This window comes from Chelon labrosus, assembly GCF_963514085.1.
Source record: "Chelon labrosus genome assembly, chromosome: 2".
Taxonomy (NCBI): Eukaryota; Metazoa; Chordata; class Actinopteri; order Mugiliformes; family Mugilidae; genus Chelon; species Chelon labrosus.
This window is the reverse complement of record NC_140338.1, coordinates 5,649,805-5,672,641: the sequence shown is the minus strand read 5'-3', so window position 1 is coordinate 5,672,641 and position 22,837 is coordinate 5,649,805. Positions and strand designations below refer to the sequence as shown.

General features: G+C 43.4%; 1 protein-coding gene across 2 annotated transcripts in view; it reads right to left on the bottom strand.

Annotated features, from left to right (window-relative positions):
- Positions 1-804: 804 nt before the first annotated feature.
- Positions 805-22,837, bottom strand: part of tenm3 (teneurin transmembrane protein 3) — a 222,162-nt gene continuing 200,129 nt past the window's right edge. For both annotated transcript variants that reach the window (XM_084560677.1, XM_084560678.1), the window contains 13 exons: positions 22,318-22,487; positions 22,061-22,187; positions 10,845-11,042; positions 10,621-10,680; positions 10,070-10,414; positions 8,529-8,773; positions 8,257-8,438; positions 6,755-6,957; positions 6,185-6,295; positions 5,956-6,098; positions 5,725-5,849; positions 3,841-3,971; positions 805-2,895 (listed from right to left, as the gene is read on the bottom strand). In XM_084560677.1, coding sequence (XP_084416803.1) covers positions 2,140-2,895; positions 3,841-3,971; positions 5,725-5,849; positions 5,956-6,098; positions 6,185-6,295; positions 6,755-6,957; positions 8,257-8,438; positions 8,529-8,773; positions 10,070-10,414; positions 10,621-10,680; positions 10,845-11,042; positions 22,061-22,187; positions 22,318-22,487 — 2,796 coding nt within the window. In that variant the 3' untranslated portion in view covers positions 805-2,139. The remainder of the gene's footprint in view (positions 2,896-3,840; positions 3,972-5,724; positions 5,850-5,955; positions 6,099-6,184; positions 6,296-6,754; positions 6,958-8,256; positions 8,439-8,528; positions 8,774-10,069; positions 10,415-10,620; positions 10,681-10,844; positions 11,043-22,060; positions 22,188-22,317; positions 22,488-22,837) is intronic.

The window sequence follows — 22,837 nt, the reverse complement described above, 5'->3', positions numbered from 1 at the left end:
AATTATATATATATATATATGAAATAAAAATAGAGGTAAGAATGAAGAAGTATTTAGATCGATGGCCGATGTAGAAGTATCAAGCTGTGGATGCTGAATCAGACCAACGCATGATAGCAAAAATAATTGACTAAATTATACAAAAAATACAAGCCAAAAAAAAAAAGAAAAAAACCCAAACTAAAAGCAGAATCGAATTAATTATAATAAAATAAATTAGTTTGCCCTTGACGCAACAAAAGACCGACAACGCTAGTTTCAAGGATTTTTATTCTTTACCGTAGAAACACTGTACATAAATTACTTTCTCTGAGACTAATATTGATGTACGGATAAGTGGTATTTCTCAACCTTGAACAAAAAAAAAAAAGATAAACCCATTAAAACATTGTCAGCTCGTCTCAGTTGTCTCTGAAAAAAGACCGGTAGCGTATGATGTTATCTCTCTGAGTAAAATTCCTGCTCTTTCCTCTTTTTTTTATTTTATTTTTTTCATTTTTCCTTTTTGAAATGATTAAAGTCGATCCTCCAGCTCTTGTAAACACACGTACACACAAAGAAAACTCCTCTAGAAGAGCACAGAGACCCACAATCAATGAGAAAAAACATCCACATCGATTTTTGATCTATTACTGTTACTCGGTAATGTCACTGATGGCGACGCACTGCCCCTTTAAGGAGAAACGAGCAAAAACAAAGAGAGAAGCAACGATTAGTTACTACTCACAGCAAACCCCCCCTCCCCCTCCCCCGCCCCTGCCCCTGCCCTGCCCCCGCCCCTGCCCCTGCCCAGCCCCCGCCCAAAGCCATGACAACATGTTTCTATTGCAAGCATCACTACTACCTTTGACCGATAAAAGCACAAGGTCTATGCGTTATGAGGCTGAGTCACATTTTGCCGAAGTGAAGGTCTCCTGAGCTGCTGGCAGGGGGGAGGGGAGGGGGGACCAGCAGCGTCTCCAGGGACCGGTGAGCCCACTGGGTCCACAAAGAGAGTACATCCACGTGGAGTCAGACACAGCCGTGGGACTGCGTGGGTCATTCTGCTTTCCTTCGTCTTCGTGTGAGTTTATCGACCTTGTCAAAAGCTCAGGGGATGATGATGATGATGATGAGGAAGAGGAGGAGGAGGAGGAGGAAGAGGAGGAGGAGGAGGAGTGGTTTCAGAACTGATCACTGGAACCAGTGAGAAAGAAACAAAAACACAACTCAAAGTTCGCTTTCGTTCAGATGTCGGTCCGTTCCCGTGACGGTGGTGTGGTGATAATAGTAACAGTGGTATAGGTAATAGTATGTAAACACTTTTTTGTTCATTTTTATATCCCCTTTTTGTCTGAAGCAAATGCAATCTTATATATAAAAACAAAACAAAAAGTCCAAACAGAAAAAAGTCTCTTTTTTTTTTTTTTATAACCTTCATACAAATTGTAGTCCTTTTTTTTGTGTCTATCTCTCTCAGAGAGTCCACAACAGTTCCATTCGTTGGCTTGAGCCACGGAAACAATAGATCCTATAGACATGGCTCACAGAGGTCTATAACGAAGGGCGACGGGTCACATCTGGGCCCGCAGAGATCCGACACCTGCAACATCTGTCAGACGACGAGACGAGCCCCGGGCGTCCGTCAACGTCGACTGCCCGGACACTTTACAGCTGTTTAAAATGCTCTCACGGCTATTTAGTCTCTACATCCCACTGTTTGACAGCTAGGTAGCGCACAGATATAGCAGTCAGGTTAGCCCCGCCTACGAGAGAAAGGGGGAGGGGCATGCGTGCAGGCTGTTTGAAGGCAGACGATAGGGTGAAAGACAGAAAGAGAGAGAGAGAGAGAGCGAGAGAGAGAGAAAAAGAAAAGGAGTTAGAAAAAGAGAGAAAAGGCATTGGTCAGAGAGTCACCCTCACACCTGGAGCTGGAGCTTCAGCGTGTTTTGGGTAAGTTGCCATCAAGTGATTGTTACGTCATCATCAGTCTATAAATCCTACAACTTAAAAACTATTTTGCAAACACGGGGCCTTTTCAGTGGATAGTTCTCAGTCTTAAGACAGTTCAGCTTGTGACATCCATTTTTGTTAAAACTTGATTATTTCTTAGTCAGTGACAGTCTGTGGGTGGAATCATTAGACGTCGTTGATGCCGTGTTACCTCCTCCCTATCTCACTTTGCCGTAGAAACTGGACGTTGTTAGCGCTGTCGGCTAGCTCGGGGTACTGCTCTATGGACAGGACGTAGTAGCCGTCGTAACCCAAAACCTTCCCGCTGCTCAGCAGCTGCCTTTTCTCTCCCTCCGTCCACAGCCGTATTCCTTCCTCCCCGTCTCTCACGCGCTGCTGCTCGCGGGCCCAGGCGCTCGACAGCGCCCTCTGCCTCGCGTGCTCCAGGATTCGCGCCTTCTCTTCGTCCAGCGTCGTCCCGTAGCGCACGTGGAGCGCCAGGGCGCCGTACTGCAGCTCCACGTCGGCGAAGCGCCTCGTCCTCCCGTTCATGACCGTCGTGGACTGGGACACCGTGACGTTCACGCCGTTCTCCAGCGACTTCCTGCCCGAGGTCAGCCGCAGGGCGCTGAGGTCGTTCTCCGGCAGGCTGGTCTTGATGAAGTAGTGGGTGTCCCGCCCCTCCACGGTGAAATGGAGGTCCTCCAGGTAGAAGGCGTTGTTCAAGACGGCGGCCACTTTGATGCAGTCCTCGTTGGCGATGTTCAGGGCGTTGGTCACCACGCGGCCTTGGATCACGGCGAGCATCACTCCCTTTCCGATCAGAGACCTGACGGTGGCGAACCACAGCCAGGGCTTGGTGTGGTCCAAATGCCGCCGGCTCAGCTGGATCTCGGGCATACGCTCGAAGGACAGGAAGGCCTGAGACTGACGGGTCACCTCCTGCTGGACGCCTGAGATCGACTGTGGAGAGAAAAAGGAGGGGAATGAACTGAAAGTAATAACACAGGTACTACCAGAACATCTACAGACTGTTTACTACATTTGCCTTCATTTAATTCCTCAACAGGATGTTTCCAGAGTCTACAGCCTGCTCCTGCTCCAGAAGGTTAGAGTTTCTCTTGCCTTAAAGGTTTAATCGTATGTAAACTGTACATGTACTTGGGTGGGTTTGGCCGATCAGCACCCCTGTAGCTTGTTAATATCCCGGTGAGAAAGGCCACACTTGAAATAACCCTAGCATCCATCCTCTCAATTCAAGACTCCATTAAGAACTAAGCATCTTTACTGGACTGAATCTCTTTCTTTTTTTTTTTTGTGCGTAGGTGTGACTTCCTGATAACCTGTGCACCAAACAAACGGTGCCAATAAACGAGGGAGCGCCGGAGAAGAGGCGGGAGCAGAGGATGAACGATTGGTTTTGCCCGATGACTCTTTATTGTTTTCTCTCCTCATTTCCTTTCTCATTATTCTTACACCATTTCCTCCAACATCTTTCTCTTTCCCCTCCATTTCCTGATTTTTTTTTTCCTCGCCTCTCCGCGGATGTGAGGTTTTCTCGGTTCCCTCACGCCATCACTTACACTTTCTTACATTTTCAACGGCTTTGTTTCCATCTCAGTTGTTAATTTTCATCTTGAATTTTCTGAATGCGTTGTTGCGCCCAGATCTCCATCTCATCTCGTTCTCATTTGCTACGTCTGTTTTTCTGTTTCCTTGCAGTCTTTGTGCATTTGTCCATGGCAGTATTTTAATTTTGTTTTATTTCCCTTTTCTGCTTATGGAACTAAGACATGCACTGATGTGGCTCAACTGATGAGGCTTCAGTACAACTGCAGCAGCGCAGCAGCCTGTCGTGCTCCATATTTATCCTTATTTATTCCAGCCGTCTAACAAAGGGGTACATACGGGCAGGTCGTCCCATAGCTGGCTCTTCTTCATCTCCAGTGAAGGCTGCGTCAGGTCAAACTTAGGAATGGGGAACCCTGGGATCGCGTTGTGGAGATGAAATCCAAACGTGACCAACCAAATGTTGACATCTACAGAGAAAGAGAAAAAAAACAAGAAATAGAGTCAAATAAATTATTAGAGGCACCAGCTGAGCACGCTGCAATAACACAAGCCCGCGGCCTTCTGTATTTTTTATGACACCATATAATAAAACCAGACAAACCGCTGCTGTTTCCCTAATAAACATTGAATGCTTCACATTACTGCAGCTCACTGTTAACTATCCAACATCGATCTGACCCGAATGAAAACATTGCATCGTTTCTTATATTTATATTTCTCATGGTGATGAGAAACTAACACTTCCTGGCAACACTTATGGGCGGTTTATACTCATGTGTCAATTTAACGCCGTAGCCTGACGTGCACCTCCCCAGAAATGTGATTACGCAACGCAAGGCCGCACGAGCTGTGATTGGTCTGCTTGGTAGTAGCATGTTTCCACTGTAGTATTTCCAGCTGCTTCTCCATCTCTGCAATTTTCAAATTGATTGTTTTGGATCAATAAAGATGGAACACTTCAAGGAAAGGTTAACTGAGGAGGTTCGGAGATGCAAACATTTGTACGACTCGACTTCTGTGAAATTTCAGCGAATGTTTCCGTTTCAAGTGAAGCAGGAAGTAGAAACAAAAATGAACCCGACTGGCAAAAAAGACAAATCGCCGACTAGTGTTTGGGTGGTGTTGTTACAGAACGAGCCAGACTGACTGTTAGAGAATAATTTCACTTGCCTATAGATAGTTTTTGCAGTTTCTGTTAGATTACTGCTGGGGTCAGTTATCTGCCCTATTTTCTCTCTGAGGAACATGCCAAGGCCATGGTCCCTCTTTGGCGTCTTCAATCTCACTCTCTGGCTGTCTACAGACACAGCTGTAGAGTTAGATGATAACGCCCTCCGTCACTGGATGACACTTTGTATTTCCTAGCTGGTGTGAATCCTTATCTTCATGTTTATGTACTATAGCCAATTGGATGTTAACACATCCCCCCCCTGCCTCGGCCCACCTTTCTAGTATAAGAATCTGAGCTTTACTGTTTGACCCTTAGAATTGAGGTGGACTCATGCACTTAAGTTGTGATGACGAATCTTCTGTTCTCCTCGATCGAGCCTAAATAAACTCCTTCAAGCATAAGACATACAGGACTCTGGTACTTCTTCTTCATCGGCATCACCACAAATTCCTCCCTAACACTGACGATCACACAAGTATAAGTAGCTCGCACCGGCGTAAGCTATGTACGTAGGTTACAGCGTCTATGTTCATAAACATAATACAAACAGTTTAGTTATTTCCTAGTATATACTGTCAATGGTTATTCAAAAAAGCCGCATAGATCCTGGCGGAAATGATGGTCTGGGGATGAATGAACAAGAACAGCTCAAAGCTGCTCATTAACAAAAAAAAAAAAAAAAAAAGAACAAATGAAGGTGAACTGTTCAGTTTGAAGTCTATGACCTTAGTTCAAAATTAAAAAATGTGAACTATGAACTTGAACTAGTTCACTTTTATCTGTGTGAACTGAACTTTGAACTAGTTCTTGTCACATATTTAAGAATTCATCCACGTCTCCAGTTCAGTCTTCAGGTTAAAGACACAGAATCCAACACAGCACTGGCTTCTATCGTATTTTCTTTTAAAATGAATCTGCTTTTACTTTAGAAGCATCTGATTCGTAGCCATCAACTAATTCCTGCTTCACGTTGTTCTCATGGACTATCTTATCTTCTATCGTCTACCTCTGTGGTGTTTTTTTAATGTGACAGTCTTTCAGTCAGTTACCTGTGACGTATTCTTTGACCTGATGAATCTTGCTGATGGGATTGTTGCCTCTGAACATGTACAGGTTGAAGGGCTGAGGGTCTCTGCCGACGCGCGTCCACGTGCTGATGTCGGGAGTCGTCCACCTTCAACGACAAACGCACACGAGTGAGATGCGACGCCGACAAAGCCGCGGCGGTGTTGTCACGCTCGGACACGAAGCGAGCAAACTGCCATGATGGAAGGCCTTACCTCCCCGCGGGGATGTCATAATCTCTGTCTCCGAAATGCAGCAGTCGTGTCAGAGGATCGTACAGGCCTCCGTGGAAACCAATTACCAGCACAAAGTCAGGGTTGGAGTCAAAGTACACTTCGCCATACGCCGTGTACTGCACCTACACACACACACACAAAGAGATTTATAATCTGACAGTAAGAAACACAACAGACGTGCCTCTCATGGTAACACACACATACATACCTGTTTGAGCAGGAGTCCATTGTTGCTGAAGACGGCCAGTGGAGTCCCGGTGTTATCACACGCAATATAAAACTCATCTCCACTGCTGATCTCCATTGCAAACACATGACCCTGTGCAATTAATAATAAAAAAACGCAATTATACACATGAATATAATAAGAACAAATGTGATTTTACTGAGTTTTTTTTTTTTATTCTGTGAATTCACAAGTAACACAGATACAGACGAGCTGGAAATGATGCCACTATAATTATTAATTGTTGCAGGCTCTGCTGCTGCAGACTCACTCACTTCATTAATCACATTAAACCGGTGTTACAGATTCCCTAACCCGTGAAACATTTAAAACGAGCAAAAGATATTTTAATAAATGTATAAATGTTTCCATCTTTGGTCACTGGAGGGAAAACCTGCTGGACAATCAGTCAAAAGTTGAGAGTGAAATCCAAACTTGACTCATTAACAGTGGCAGAAGAAATCAAATGTTCTTTTTTTTTTTTTTTTTTTTATCTACTTCCTGGGTCTAATTTCACTGCTGTGTTAGCGGCTGTATCTGCGGGGCAGCTACCTGCAGGTCGTAGTAGAAGGACGTGATCTCAGAGCTGGAGTGGTTGTAGACGTGGGTGATCCTGGTGGGGTAGTTGAGGTCGGCGTAGAAGAACTGCAGGTGTTGTCCCAGGCTGTTTCTGGAGGCCACGCGCCGACCCAGGCCGTCGTAGCGGTACTGGATGGTCCAGCTGGCTGCTTTACTGTAGACGCGAACTAGAAGACCTGATTTAGAGACAATGATGTGGTAGAAGAAGAAGAAGACAATGACCACACGTTAAAGTAAAAAGTAAAAGTAAAATATGATGTGTAAAATCTGGAAAATGTAGATGTTGGATGGACTGTTTTTTGCAGTTCGGACAACTCACGTAGTTTTTGTGTTGTGCACCAGTAAAATTTTATGTTACCGTGACTTTTTAAAACCCGATGTTTGTGCTCTTGATTTATTTAGACCATGGAGATTTATAATTATTTAAAGAGAGCTGGTCTAACCCGGAGGAAACGACTCCAGACGTAACATGAGTTAGCTTAACTTTATGAGAGCAAAGTAAGTATTAATGTAAATAAACTGCACAGGCTTATGCTATTTGACGCTAAATCCGATAACTGCGTTATTACGTTAATTTAAATATGGACTGAAACAAAACGCATGCTCTTATTTTATGTGTCATATACTGTATAAATTGTTTTTACAGTATATGAGATGCTTTTATGAAGACGTACTACCTTCTTGAGTCATTAAGGACAAAAATGTCCACTTCCAAAAAACTGTTAAAGTGACTTAAAGGGGAGCTACCGTTTTTTACAACCTGGACCTTATTTCTGGCATAACATACGACCGTTTACTCACCCATATAACTTTGGCTTTGACTCCAAATGACACCAAAGTTATATGGGTGAGTAAACGATCGTATTTTGTGCCAGAAATAAGGTCCAGGTTGTAAAAAAACGGCAATTCCCCTTTGAGAGGATAGTAAATTTTAAATCTGATGCTACACAAAATGAATAGTGCATCAAAGTCAGTATTTTAGATAATCTTTGACATATCCAAGACTGACTAAAAAATAAATCCCCCAGCCCCAAAGCATTTGTTATATGGAAAATAACTTATTTTTTGTGTGTTTTCTTTCTTAAAAGTATTAGTATCACGTAATCAAATTGGCATTTAAAGGTTTACAATATGATAATTATTCAATATCTGATATTTTTGATCAGGACTGAAGTTGATCAAAAGATTTAACCAAACAAAGTAGAAAAAAATACTAATCTAGACTATTTTATAGCAGCTTTTGGAAGTGGACATTTTTTCTCAGTGAGAATTAATCAAACTGCTATTTAAAGGGATAAAATCCTCAAACTGATTGAATGTTTGGTAGTTTTGAACAGGGCTAAAGTTGTTTAAAAGATTTATGTAGAAGAAAGCAGAAAAAAAATTAATCAGAAGTACTCTTTGTCCTTAATGACTGAAGAGGGTAGTGAATTAAGCTGACTCCTGAGGGTTAAGTGCAAAATACTAATTCCAACCTTTTGAGTTGTATTCAAATATCTCAGCTCCTCTCTGTCTCAGGAAGCCGTCTTCATCCAGCCTGTACTGAACGTCTCCCAGGCGAGTGATTCTGTCCCTCAGATCGTAGCGTAAAGGAGTCAACCGGCCGCTGTTCCCAGGGTTCAGCAGATGCAGGTTCCCGTTCAGGTCATAGTTATATCTGGAAGGTCAGAAACGCTAATGTTAACATCACGCATTATCAACTTCTGGTGTTTTTCTTTTTAAATCAGCTTAACGCTCGTCTTGCTACCTCCACATCATCTTCTCGTTGAGGGACACCGTCTGCAGCTGTCCGTCGACGTCGTACTCGTAGCCGTATTTGGTCGTGTTGGCGAACGGCCCGATCTTGATCTCGCGCTTGGTGACGCGGCCCATGTTGTCGTACTGGATGGTGATCCAGTACATCAGCGACCGGAAAATCTCATACTGGATCTCCTTGATGCGGCCGTGCTGGTCAAAGTGTTTAGTGTAGGTCATCACAGCCGTGGAGATGATCTGAAAAAAAAAAATAATTAAAAGAAAAGTTTGGACTATTACAGATATTTAAGGAACTTTTTCCACTCTCACTAAACAGCAGTACGGGCAAGAAGAAGCTATGGCAGTAAACCTGGTTATCTATAGCTGGCCAATTCATCGTTATGTGATATCATCACTGTAATATTTATTTGCAAAACCCTTCAGAATGTGGTGGTATGCTCAGCTAAAACTTTATGACTACTCCTCACATGTTGCCAAAACAACTCCAACTCCCCTCAAGGCATGAACTCTAGAAGACCTCCAAAGGTTTCCTGTTGTGTTGGGCACCAACAGATTAGCAGCAGATCCCTTAAACCCTTAAGCCCAAGGATAATTCTCAAAAAACATCCAACAGGTTTAGTGAGTAATAGTTGCACAAGTGTTAGACCAAAATGAACAACCTTGGACTCAATGGATAAGAGAAACCTGGGAGAATTTGGAAATTCTCTAAGCCTCGTTATCCATACAGTAATCCTACCAAATCTGGCGCAAAAAAAAACTAAGCAAAACACACATTATACCATTTATATACATGAGTAGTAGTGAGTGAATGTACCACACTTGGCAACCTTGGAAGCAAAACTACTTTAATTTTTTAAAAAAAAGTTCTGGCCTGTGTTGGCAAACACTTTCTGGGACTCCACGAAGCCTAGAGGTTTTAGAAATACTCCAACTCAGTAAATCCAATATGAGATTTTGCCCAAATCCTCCCTTTACACCTGTATCCAACACAGTGAATCTGAGAACCAATGGATCAATTTACCGTCCAAAACATCCCAGTGAGTGGTTTCTGTGCTATTCTGACCATCTTGTGACAATCCAATGTTCTGCTGGGAAACTTTTGGACCTGGCATTCACTGGTGTGGATATTACTTAGACACGTAGCACCCACCTAGACCAGACCAGGCACCCCCACCCCATAGCAATGACACTCCTTGATGGCAGCAGCCATCCCCAGCAGCAAAAACACTTTTGGAACAACTCAGCACAAGGTGTTGACCTGGCCTCCAAATTCACTAGATCCCAAACTATGGGAAGTATCTGTGGGACGATCAACAGAGGCCCCTCCCGCCCCTCAACCCATAGGACCCAAAGGCCTCCCACTAACAATATTCTTTTGCCATACACCACAGGCCCCCCTTTAGAAGGTCCATGTCCATTCTCTGATGAGTCACAACTGTTTTGGAGGCACAATGGAGGCCTACACAATATTAGGACATAGGTCATAATGTTATGCCTAATCGGTGTAAATCAATTCAGCCAACTCTGTCTCACCTGGTTGATATCATAGTAGATGACTCCAAACTTCCCAAACTGCTCCACCTTCCCAGATATGTCGTCAAACTGATACAGATCGATGGGCAGCGGCGTCTCGTTGATCACGGCCTGCATGGTGGTCACCCTGAAGCTGTTGTCGTAGGTGTAGTCGAAGCGCGCGTTCACCATCCCGTCCTCGCTGAAGCGGAATATCTGCCGGTCGACCAGCGGGCCGATTTGGCGGTACCGGATGGTGCAGATGAAGCCCTCGCTCTGCAGGTTGACGGTCTTGAGGACGCCGGCCGTCTCGTCGTATGTGAAGCTGACCCGCGTCGAGTCGTAAAGGATTTCCGCCAGCTTGTTCTGATGAGGGCAACGAAACAGGAGGGTCGAGGATCAGTCGTGGCGTGTTAGACAGTGATCGTTGGAGCTGTTTAAGCTTGTCTTGGAGCTTGTCTTTACGGTTTTCCTTCTTTTTCGTTTGACAAATAAAGGCATTTATATTCGAAATAACACAGGTAACTCTTCATAAATGATGTGAGAACCATGAAAAACATGAAATTAAATACCTGCTTGCGGTATTTGTACAGTATCCGGCGACCAGTGCCAAGATGAGCAACTCTGAGGAGCTGGAAACAAAGAGATCAATAGAAGATGATCAGACTGATGGGTCGCTGACCACAAGTGAACAAAGCTTGTTACACAAACACTTCATCAGGACCGCTGTGTAGGAGCTGGCCGCGGTGGAAGTTCATAATTCAAAATGAGAAACATCAACCCAACATGCACACACCTGTCCATCTTCAGAGTAGTCCACCGTCACAGAGGCATTGCTTTCTGGGGGGGTGTAGATGTTCCTGTAGTAGCCTATGGATCGGATGGTCTGCATGGTGTGCCGGGCCACGCTGGGCATGGTGACGGCCGACAGACGGTCCCCCGAGTCATAGTCAAAGATGTACTGGTGCTGGCTGTGCAGCAGCAAGACCATGGACTGATAGAGAGAGAAACAGAAGATGGTTAACAAGACGTCTTTCTAGTTTGACGGCCAGAAGACCTAAATCAAAAACAGAACTGTAAAACATACAGAAGGGACGCCAATATCAAACTTCTTCTATAGAAAATAAAAAGGTTACGAATGAATCAATCAAGCGCGGCTGGCGGTACAACCTTTAATCAGCTTTTATTAGATAAATATCTTGATATTTTTGCACCATCTGCTGGGCTCCCACAGGCCCCACTGGCAAAGATCCCGGTGCAGTCAGACAGCTCGCCTTGCATTTTAAGTAGCGGCGCTCGGGGGACGTTAGCAGCCAGCTAACAGCACCTCTATGGCAGAGCTGGGGTCTGTGCATGTTACGTGTTTCCTAAGATCCAGATTCATCCACGTCACCGGCCCTCTGGCCTCCCTGCAGATTTGTTTCCAAGCAGGAAAACAAATCAATTAGAAAGATTGTTTTCACAGCAATCAACGCAACACCTCCTTCGTTATTAGGATCTTCAAGCCTTCCCTGTCAGATGTAGTAGGTGTATTGCATTAGGTCTGACTGGTAAATGCCTTTCTGTTAAGCAGTAATCACAGGTTTTTGTCTGGTCTGGTAGAATTAATTTAAAAACAACGACTAAAGCTGTCCCTGGATTAGTGTCAGTTATGGCTGGTTTTAGTGCGTCGTTACATTTGACAGAAACTGCCTGTTTTCTGCCCACATCAGGCATGGCAGCGGAGGGGAAGGAAACACTGACGCTATTTATGCACATTATTAGCTGCTTGTGGTTTCAAAATAGCCTGCATTTTAATATGTAAGGGGGAGCTGTGGTGGAGTGGTTAGAGGTGCAGGGGTCCCAGGTTCGCCTCCCGCTGTGTCCATGGCTGAGGGGTCAAACAGCAGGAACTGCAATTTCCCCATTGCGGGACAATTAAAGGTTCAATTATTATTATTATTATATAATGTTGAGGCTTTGCACAATAATTAGGGTTCATTAATCTCAGTAATGCTGCTCCTTAATCTTCCTGTATTTCTTTCGGTCAAATTTGATGCATTTTCAATGGGTATTTCAGAAATACCTCTCATATGTACATTTACATTTGATGGAATTGCTTTGAAAATAACACGAGTGGTTCCTTAATACGTTCTTGGCAGATAAAATCAATGGTCACTACTTTAACCGAATATTGTGTCTTCAGATGTATAGCTGCATGGGTCAAATATGACCCAATGTTGGTTCAATGGTTCAATGGTTCGATGGTCCAAAAGAAGTATAATAATAATGACAATGATACTATCTACTAATGATTCTAAATTGGCCGTAGGTGTGAGTGTGACTGGTTGTCTGTCTCTTTGTGTTAGCCCTGTGATAGACTGGGGACCTGTCCAGGGTGTACCCCGCCTCTCGCCCAATGACGACTGGTTTAGGCTCCAGCTCCCCGCGGCCCTTCACAGAAACAAGCGGTTGCAGAAGATGAATGAATATCTACAAAGTCAATGAGTAGAAATTGTCCAAAAATGTAAAATTATGAGATAACTATTAAAAAATAAAAACTATTAAAAAATATGCAACCCTGACCCAGCGCTGAGCATCCAGAACATGCAAACTCCAAACAGAAAGGCCCTGAGAATCTAACCCTCTCTGCCCTAGGGATTCGAACCGAGGACCTTCTTGCTGTGAGGCACCACTGAAGCATAATCCATCAATATATATATAACCCAAATTGATCAGAATTTCTTCTTATTCTTGATGAAAATGACATCTAATTTGAAATAAATGAGGTCTATTGACTAAAAACGCCAAAATAAACTGAACAGTTTGTGGTGATGAGTTTAAATGAAATAAACGTGTCAGCTTCCAGTTTGTCCAGTAAACGTTTTTAAAAGCCACACAGTAGTTGGCATGTGCACTTATTTCAGAAAACAACTTCAAAACCTAAAAACTATTCCAAACTCATTCCAAGGTCATGAAAACTTTTGGCTTTTGGGAAACTGACCAATGCATGTGTGTTTTCTTCATTTACACATTAAATAAAAGGTGATGTGTTGCCTTTTGCAGGGTCAGGGCTCTGTCTGCCGCAGATTGCTTTTGTGCTGTGTGTGAGGAGTTGGACAACAGGTGGGGAAGGTATTGAACAGTCACGCACTGAAGCACAAAGGAAGCCAGGACTGCTATGAAACTAAAAAGCATCAAAAGCATCAAGGGAACCGGCTGTGGTCGGTCCCTTCTCAACAAACCTTCAGGAAAATAAAGCCCAACACTTCTTTAAGTGTACACACAGGTTACACGTAAACGTGAAACAACATGTGTACCGACATTGGAGCGCTGGTGCTTAGCCAGGCAACGCTACAGGAAGAAGACGACAGGACAAAAGCTTAAAGGAATGATGAGCCGTTCAGGAACCTGTGATTAGTGGTGGGTGATAATCTGAAATATAACGAGAGTGAAGGTCTAACTTCTTAAGAGGAACAGCAGCAGCTCTTTGCCTGCAGGGTAAATCTGTTAAGACGAATTTACACAAACTCCATCCTCTCCCGAGTGTCATTGCCTCGGGCAGGAAGTAAAGATTTGACCAGAACCTCCAACTAAACAAACAAGCGCCCGCTATGTGACTTTATCAACCTGCATAACTGGCTCATGAGGAGGTTGTGCTGAGCTCTCTTGCTTTTGATGCTTGCTGGATTTAAACTCACAGCAGTTTGTGGCTACTTTGTTTGTTCCAAAACCGGGAGAGTTTCTCCCTCAGGTCGGTTTGTTTGTTCGGGTGTGAACTCAGAAATCACACTGTTGTGGAAAAAAGTGAAGCGAGCTGAGCCCCGTTAGAGAGGCTGGACTCAGGCTGATTGCAGTCGTTCTCCTGAGTGATTAGTTTGTGGTGTGGACACACGGACCGATACAACTACCTTAATATTATAAAACAAAGAAGTTTAACTGATGCTTCTTTGAAGGAGTTGATGCTCTACAGAGAAGTCTGGCAGCAGCAGAGCTCCTTCTCATCATATACCAATCAGCCATAACATTATGACCTAATGTTCTAATATTGTGCAGGTCTCCCTTGTGGTGTCTCATCAGAGAATGGACATGGGCCTTCTGAGGGTGTCCTGTGGTGTCTGGCAACAACATGTTGTTAGTGGGGGGCCTTTGAGGGGAGGGGCCTCTGTGGATCATCCCACAGGTACTTGATCAGTTTGGGATCTAGTGAATTTGGAGGCCAGGTCAACGCCTTGTGCTGTTCTTCATGTTTTTTTGACTTGTTCCTAAAGCGTTTTTTTTGTGTGGGGATGGCTGCTGCCATTAAAAGGTTGTCATTGCTATGGGGTGGGGGTGCCTGGTCTGGTCTAGGTGGGTGCTACATGTCTAAGTAACATCCATACCAATGAATGCCAGGTCCAAAAGTTTCCCGGCAGAACATTTAATTGTCACAAGATGGTCAATGTTGTTTACTTCACCTGTCAGTGGTCATTATGTTGTGGCTGATCAGTGTACAGTTTTCTACTCTGGCACATGAACCACAGGGCAGCAATAAATGTTTGTGCCTATACTCAAGGGTGATTTCCATTTTTAATTTGACTATTTCCCAATTTGTTGAAATCCAATTTGACCTGCAAACATTATGACCAGTCAGAACTTTGCCTCGATCGCCCTGTGGACACAAACTGAACCAAGGTTAAATGCAAAATTGCAAGAAATATTGGAGAAATATGAGAGTAAATGCACCTTAAAACTAATCTGATGTATTTCAACATCAGTTAAACCTCCTCCTTTTAGTGTAGGGGACCGAGGGGTCCCCCTATCTATGCTGCATCCAATCGGATGCACTCTGTGATAAATTTACTGTTTCCAACAAGAACACGAAGAGACAAATGGAAGAAGAGACTGAATGAAAAATTTGTGGATTGGAAGGCGTGTGGCAGGATGTTTTAGAATATGACTGGTTTATTGACTGAATGATCTCTCATCCTTTCCTATCCTCTTTTTCCTCATCTTACTCCACTCCTTTCACGTCAGTCTCTTGTGCTTTAGTCGGTTTCTCTTTTTATTCATTAATAACTTGGTTCTTTATATTTCACCCTGAAAGTGTAGAAACACAGACATGACACTATGTATATACTGTCATGTATAAAACCTACTATAAACGGATTTATTTATCTAGTTTAATTAAATTATGCGCTGAGCTACTTTATCAAAAAATAAAATAAATAAATAAAATAACTGCAGAGTTGAAATTCAACCCTAATAATAAGAGGTCTTTTTCCTCCCCCTGCTCATCCTCCACTCTCCCTCCTTCCCTCGTTCTCCTCTCCAGTCTTTCCTTCTCAATCCTCTCTGATCCTGTGACCGAAGGTGAAAAAGGTTTCCGTTTGTCCGGAACATGTCTTGCCTTGTCTCTGTCCCATAAAAGCCACATCCACTCAACCCTGAACGAGACGGGCGGGCAGGCTGGTGGGCAGCCGGCTCTGACTTCTCATATGATTTAGTCACCCTCCACCACTTGCGCCTGCCGCTGGACCCACGGCTGGACCCCCTGCAGTCTGCTTATCAGCCCTGCATCGGTGTGGAGGATGCAATCACATGCAGCACCTGCTGGACCCGGCCTTCTCCTATCTGGACGTGGCAGGCAATGCTGTGAAGGTGTTTTTTTTTTTTTTTTCTTTTAATACCATCACACCGTCACTGTACCGGGTGGAAGCAGCTCCTGCGGCAGGTGTGAGCGGCTGCAGAGCTGCTTCTCTGACGCCGTACTGAGAAGCGCAGGTGCAGGTCTGTTTTATCACTTTTCTCCCTGTGTATGGCAGACTTCAGGTGCAGATCACAGTCGTGTCATCCGGAGGAAGTCCCAGGTGATAGAACAGGGAAGGTTACGAGGAGGAGGAGGATGGAGGACAGGAAGCATATCTGGACAGATTAAACATCCAAAGCCAGTTCCGTTCTTTTTCATTCCCTATTTATTCTCATTGAAAATGAAACTAAGTTGGATGCATGAGTGGACAACAAAGCACCAAACAGATTCTCAATTAAACAGACAAATAATATATTAATGTAGCCTGAGTCTATGATGTATTTCCTCCATACTCGTCTCTCTTCATCCACAGTAGCTGTCTGTTATTTCTCTCTCTGTCTTACATCCTTTAACTAAGCCCCCTCCCTCCATCCCTTGGGTCTTGTTTCTGCAGTAGTGCCTCTGTGTTTGCAGACCGCCTTAAATATCCCTGTGTGTGCAGCTTCCATCTCTCTCTATCATTCTTTCCTTTCTTTCTTTTCGCCGCGCACAAACGAGGCCCGTTGCAGTTTGCTGCCTGTCTCCCCCTCCGTCTTTCGGCGGCTAACAAACACAAAAAGTGTCTGATTTATCCCTCCTGTCTCATCCCCCTCATACTATTTGTTGTTGTTTTATTTTATTTTTTTACACCTCAGCTCTTGTAGTAAAGAGCATCCTCTCTCTTGTCCTCCTTAAGAGACATTCACACTTTTCTTTTCCTTCAGAGACAACAGCTGCTTGTTTTGTACTGCTCTGTTTTCCTATTCTTTCAAAAACAAACTATTTATTTACAGTGAGATGTGCCTCTCTCTCTCTCTCTCTCTCTCCTCTCTTTGAAAGCACTTGCCAAATTTCACCTTGTTACACATCCAGAACTGAAGTGCATGTTCACAGGTGCAGCTCTGTCTGTCCACATTTTCATTACCATCCGATGGCACTGCAAAACCCGTGACCTCTGTGCACCACCTGCTCCGTGCCCCTCTGCATCAAAACAAGGTGAACAAATCCTATATAAACTATGACGTGACCTTGTGGAACACCACGTCAGACTCCTCCTCCTCCTCCTCCTCCTCCTCCTCCTCCTCGTTCTGTCATCTGCGACTTCCTCTGGACGACACAACTGTGATCTGCACCTGAAGTCAGTCTCATGTAATGAGACTTGTCCACGGGTCTTTTTTACTACTTGTATTGTAAGGCGTTCTTTTTAACCCTCCTGTTGCCTTCCAATTTACAAACACTTTTTTATCCTTTAGCAATTTAAACCTCCCGAAAATGATCATAATTAAAATAATTTTGCAGATTTATGTGTCAGGTACTTTATGTTGGTTTGTTGACTACCTAAATAGCTCTTTAAAACAAAACAACACCCCCACCCCACCCCACCCTTATACGTCCAGCAGACCTATTATGTAACTTTGGAGAATCAGAATATGCAGATCACCATAAAATCTCACTGACTGACCTAAAACTGGACAGAGATGTGTTTAATTGGCTTTATATCATTTCTAAGTACATATTCTTGTTATCTATAACATTTGGTAAGAAAATCTATTTCTGTTATCAAGAATTATAACATATGTTTGGTGCCAGTGCAGTGTTTCCCCTAGATTTTGTGAGACCCTTTTTGGGGGGAGGGGATTAATTCTACCGTCTTAAATAAAAGCACCTAACTGTCAACTATGATGTTATCCCCCCCGTTTAAATTACCGCACGTAGAATAAGATTGTGCATTTTCATCACTCTGTCTTTAAATTACCGTAACAACGCGGTTATTGGATTAAGCGACAAATGGCTGCAGCTTGCACGGTTCATCAGTTCATGTACATTAATACTAAACATAATGCTGCTGAGACGTAGCATTCTATGGACAAATGTATGTGAGACTAAATAAAGTATAAGGGAATAAAAGTAATTTAGAGTAAACTGTCGACTTATCATTTTAACTGTGCTAGCTAGGTCATATAAAGTTAAGCTAGCTCACGTTACGTCTCTGGGTTTTGATCGACTCTCTTAAATTACTTTAAATCTTCATGGTCTATAATAATCAAGAGAACAAACATCAGATTTTAAACGGCGGCGGTAACGTCGATTTTTGTTAGTGAACAATACAACTAGCTTGGCGTTACGTGAGTCCCGTACGTCGTCCGAGCCGTTTTCTCCGTCAGGTTAAATTCAGTACGGAGTCTGGGGGGAGGAGGCTTTGGGGGCGGTTGAGGAAAAACACAACACAAGCACAGCGTTGTTTAAGACGTGCAAAAATATTTCCGTTTCGTTATGAGACCATGGGGGAGTAAATTAGACCCTGGCGGGCTGCCTTAGTGTTGACATTATATGGGGAACGCTGCAGTGTCAGCAGCCCAAAGATTTGCTGTAGCTTCACCTTTTGACTTATGCACTCCTGCCAAAATGAGCTACCTAATATAGGCTTGCAAGTGGGTCACATCCAAGTTTATCCAGTTATACTCACTCCCCCTCTAAATTGTCATCCTTTTTCATTGATGGTGTTATGAAGAGCTCAAATGCTGATTCAATGTCTTGGACGTGGCTGACAGTTGGGGCCTGGAACCTAGCCTGCTGTTTGAGTAGTGGAGCTGGACCATAATGACTTTCCATTTTTGGAAGGTAGCGCGCTTACTGGTGGTTGAGAGACAACAGGAGGGTCAACACTGAGGGTCTCATTCTCATCAGAGGAGGATGTCTCATTACCAGGGTCCTCCTCGACAACGTCCTCTGTCTCAGACATGTTCTCACATTGAGAGAGAGCAGAAAGACAGAGCACCAAGGAGAAATTCAGAAGGTTTAGAAGGCTGCTGTGCAGACTTTTACATGTTGCTTCACCCCTATGACGTGTGAACTATCAATATCTTCCCGCCTCCACAGCACGTTACGTTAGGGCCCTAAGGCTTTTTGAAGATTATAAAGTTGCATGTTGAAGTGATCTCAGCAAAATATCATCCAAAACAACAAATGTGTTTAAAATATTGATATTTCCGAAATGTTTTATAGAACTCTGGTAGCTGACGTCACCCTACACCGGCAATCACTACACTGCCATATTGGCAGGAAAGCGCGCTTTTTGAATTACTATTCGGTTGACAACTGTGAGCAACTAACTAATTTGTCCTTATACCAGTTACATCAAAAAATAGTCGACAGCCTTTGTGCCCCAGGATGTCAGAATATCTGGGGACAAGCAAAGGGGAAATCGTTTTATAGGATTTTATAGGATTCCCAAAGATCCTGCAAGACGGTAGATGTGGATTACTGCAATAAAACAAGAAAACGGAGCAGTGGGATCCCTCAAGAAATGGATTTGTCTTGTGTAGAGATCACGGTAAATTAGGTACAGAATCCAGCATTTTCCAAGTGTAATGACTTTTTTTGTATTTAACACCATGTCCAACAGATTTCTTTTCATTAAGGCAAGTTAGGCTAATGTTTATAATGTGGATTACAAAGGAGTGTTGCTCATTCAGCACTAAAACTACTCAGAATGAGAAAGAAATCCAGGATTAAACAGTTACTTGTCATAGTTGTCACTAGTTGTGCTATTGTCATGAACCTCCTCAGAATTTTTACGGATAACGATATGAATAAGATAATGATATGAATAAGGATACGGATAATCCGGATACTTTCCTGCGCGGACACAGGAAAGTTGTCTGTGCCGGCTGGTTCAGTGCTCAAAAAAAGCACACCTGGGGCACGATAAGGGTCCGTGCTCAATAATCTGTTGAGTTTTGCCTTGTACTGGTCAATTTCTATTTGTTTAAAGTGCACAGTAAACTCTGAGAGAAAACCCTGAAATCAGGGTTAGGGTTAGGGTTAGGGTGAACCCTGGCGCCAATATAGTGGTGTCAACAAAAAAAGTCATGTGACGCCCAGAGCTCTATACAGATAAAGGAGCCTGGGGTCAAATTGTCCCCAAACAACACAGATGCAAACATAGAAAAGTAGTTATATTTAGAGACATTAAACGCTGAATGGGGTCAAATTGACCCCAAACGAGGGACCTTTTTAACTATGTCAAGCGATTCCTCTTCCTCTTCCCCCTCTCTGTTTGTTAGTACGGTCTTTGTGTTGCTGTTTTGTGTTTTGTTTTTTAACCTCACTAACTTTGTGACAGTACATTTTACACCGGGGAAAACGCTTCAATTAGCGGGGCTTGCTTTTGTTTAACCGGAATTTATGGCAAACACCGTAACCTTGCTTTGTGAGGACAAACTGTTTTTGTGTTTGTGTGTGTGTGGAGGTTGTATATGCATGTGCTTTATCTTTTGTTTTTTATCCAGTCTCTGTAGATTTGAGAAGCATTCCTGTGACAGTTCCTCCTTGAGATGGAAAGTGTTTAAACACGTGTCTGTGGTAGTGGCTTCTCTTTGAAGCACACAGGTCTGCCATGCATGAAAGATGTTCCTTTAAAAAGGTTTTTATCTAAATCTCTTCTTAGTATCCCTCTACACGTTCCTGCTGAGCATTAAAGATGATGCACAACTACGCTGCATGCACAAAGGGGTTGTTAATCTAAGCAGCTGAAGTAAAAGTCTGTCAAACTAAAGTTGTGTAATGTTTACTGTGTGTTGAGTGATGTGTGCATGTACAGTGCCGCTTAAAAACTTTTTGCATCCTTCAGAACTTCCTACATTTCTGTATAAAAATTACTTAAAACATCAGCGGATTTTCCCGGGAAAGTAGACAAAGAGAACCCAAACAAAGACATGAAAGAGAAATATTAGACATGTCTATTTGTTGATTCAGGAAAATGAGCCAATATTACATATCAGTGAGGTGCAAAAATAAAGTAAGCGCAGTTTTAGTTCATTGCAAGGTCAAATTAGTCTGTTCAAACGTGATTCCAATCAGTGTAATGAGACTCAGGTGTCGTTCAGCGCCCATTTTGTTAAAAATAAATAAATAAATATCCAGGATTTGTCACGGTCTGATTTTCACAACACATGTTCATAGAGCCAAGGCGGCTTGCCATCAATGATGGACCAATGGATGCTGAATTATGCCCTGAACTCAAAAATAAAAAGGTCTGGATATATCCAATGAGACGTCGAGCGAACAAGCTGTTAAACAAAAGAACAGTTAAAGAAGAACAAGATGAATGTTTAGTCAAGTCAAAGCTCTGAACTTAATCCAATAGAAATGTTGTGGAAGGACCCAAGGAAACCCACCAACATGAAGTGGTTCTGTTCTGAGGAATGGGCTAAAATTCCTCCAACCAGTTACTGGAAACGTTTAGTAAGGAAGTCACAGCAGATACTGAAAACAAGGGTTCACTTACTTTTGCAATTTACTGATATGTATAAATGTTTTTTCTTGACAAACACAAAACTATACTACATGATCGCAAGCGATCATAAAGGGGCCCATGCCGCGGCGGGGTCGTCCCCGAGCGGGACGCAGAGGCATAAGCGGGTCGGACACGGCCTGAAAGGAGGCAAAGTGTCTGCGGAAGACTAGTTTGGCTGACAAGTGAATGAGAGTCAGGCGGGTCGGAAGCAACGAAAATTGGTGGGCTTTTATGCAGTCTTCCACAGATGCCATTGCCTCAGTCTGCCACTAGAGGGAGTCATAGGCTAAAGCAGGTGGGAAAAGACCTGACTGGAGGTTAAGTGTCACCAGTAGCGCCCCCTACAGACCATATTGCACAGAACTTGGTGGGCCTGTAAGGAGTCATCCACAGATTATTATAGCCAAATTTCAAGCAGTTTACTGTGGTGGTTTGTGAGATATAAACATGTAGTAGTTGTAGCGCCCCCTACAGCCCGAATTTCACAACACTTGCCATGATTGTACGCAAGCATATTACAATGATGGCTGCTTTCATAAGGATTGGGTGAATACTTCAAAAGTTATAGGCCTTAAAGTCATATGATATGTTTCCGTGTCACCTGTAGCGCCCCCTGTAGACGTAATGTCACGCAACTTGATGGGCGTCTACACAATATGTTACAGATTGTGTATGCCAAATTTCATGAAGTTGACCATTGCAGTTTTTGAGATATTGTTGCTTTTGTTAGGACTTCTACCAAGTTACCAGGTTTGATGCCTTTCACCCTTGTAGTTTGTCCAGGGCAGACACTTTTAGCTAAGCAGAAAATTAAGGCGAAGAACGTCGTTGCATGGACCCCTAAATATCTGTGTCTCATGTGTTTGATTGGGTTCTCTCTGTCTAATTACATCCTCTGATGTCTTAAGTCATAACGTAAGAAATTCTAAAGGGCGCAAAAACTTACTATCCAGTACGTATTCTGTACCTTATCAAGATAAGTGTAGCTCCACGTCTTTCCATCAGCAAAGACTCTGGAAATGATTCTTCCCTGACTGTCGTACTCCCACTTCTCCGTGGTGGGACCCCTCTGGAGGCCCGTCACCTGTCCCGTACTGGACAAACACACATAGTCATGTTTCTGCCAACATTACATTGAGTTACATTCTGTCAGCACTGAGTTGAGCGTAGTGGATCGTGGGACACAACAAAAAATAATAGAAACCCTAATAGAGAAGTGCTTACCTGGAGTAGGTCAAGTTAACAGACAGCAGCTTGTTGCTAGGATCCCACAGTGTTGGGTGGCCTTGGGTATCGTAGATGATCTTCAGCAGGAACTTCCTGTGGTCATCATAAATCTTCTCTGTCCGCAGTGATCGATCATAATCCACAGACAGCAAGTTCCTACCGTTCACCTGAAGGAGCAGAGACACAAACACATGACCAGTTAAATCATTTAATGCTTGGGATTGTGTTACATGACAGAATTACAAGTAGACGACTCATTATCAGCCATTTCATTTGTTAATTTAGTCTTGTTTAAATCTATTTCTAAGTGCCGTTAGTACAAGGACAAACGATATTAAAAGACTCTCCCCGTTAATGAACACTTTTCCTGGCAGTGCACCGTTCTCCGGCACCGTACTTGGCGCACGAGCCACCTTCTTGTTTTGTGATCACTTAAGTTACTCCCCTACTTTTGAAGTAAGATGTGAAATTGTAGCGCCAAATGGATGGGGCAGCTCGGGAGGAGAACATCAGCTGA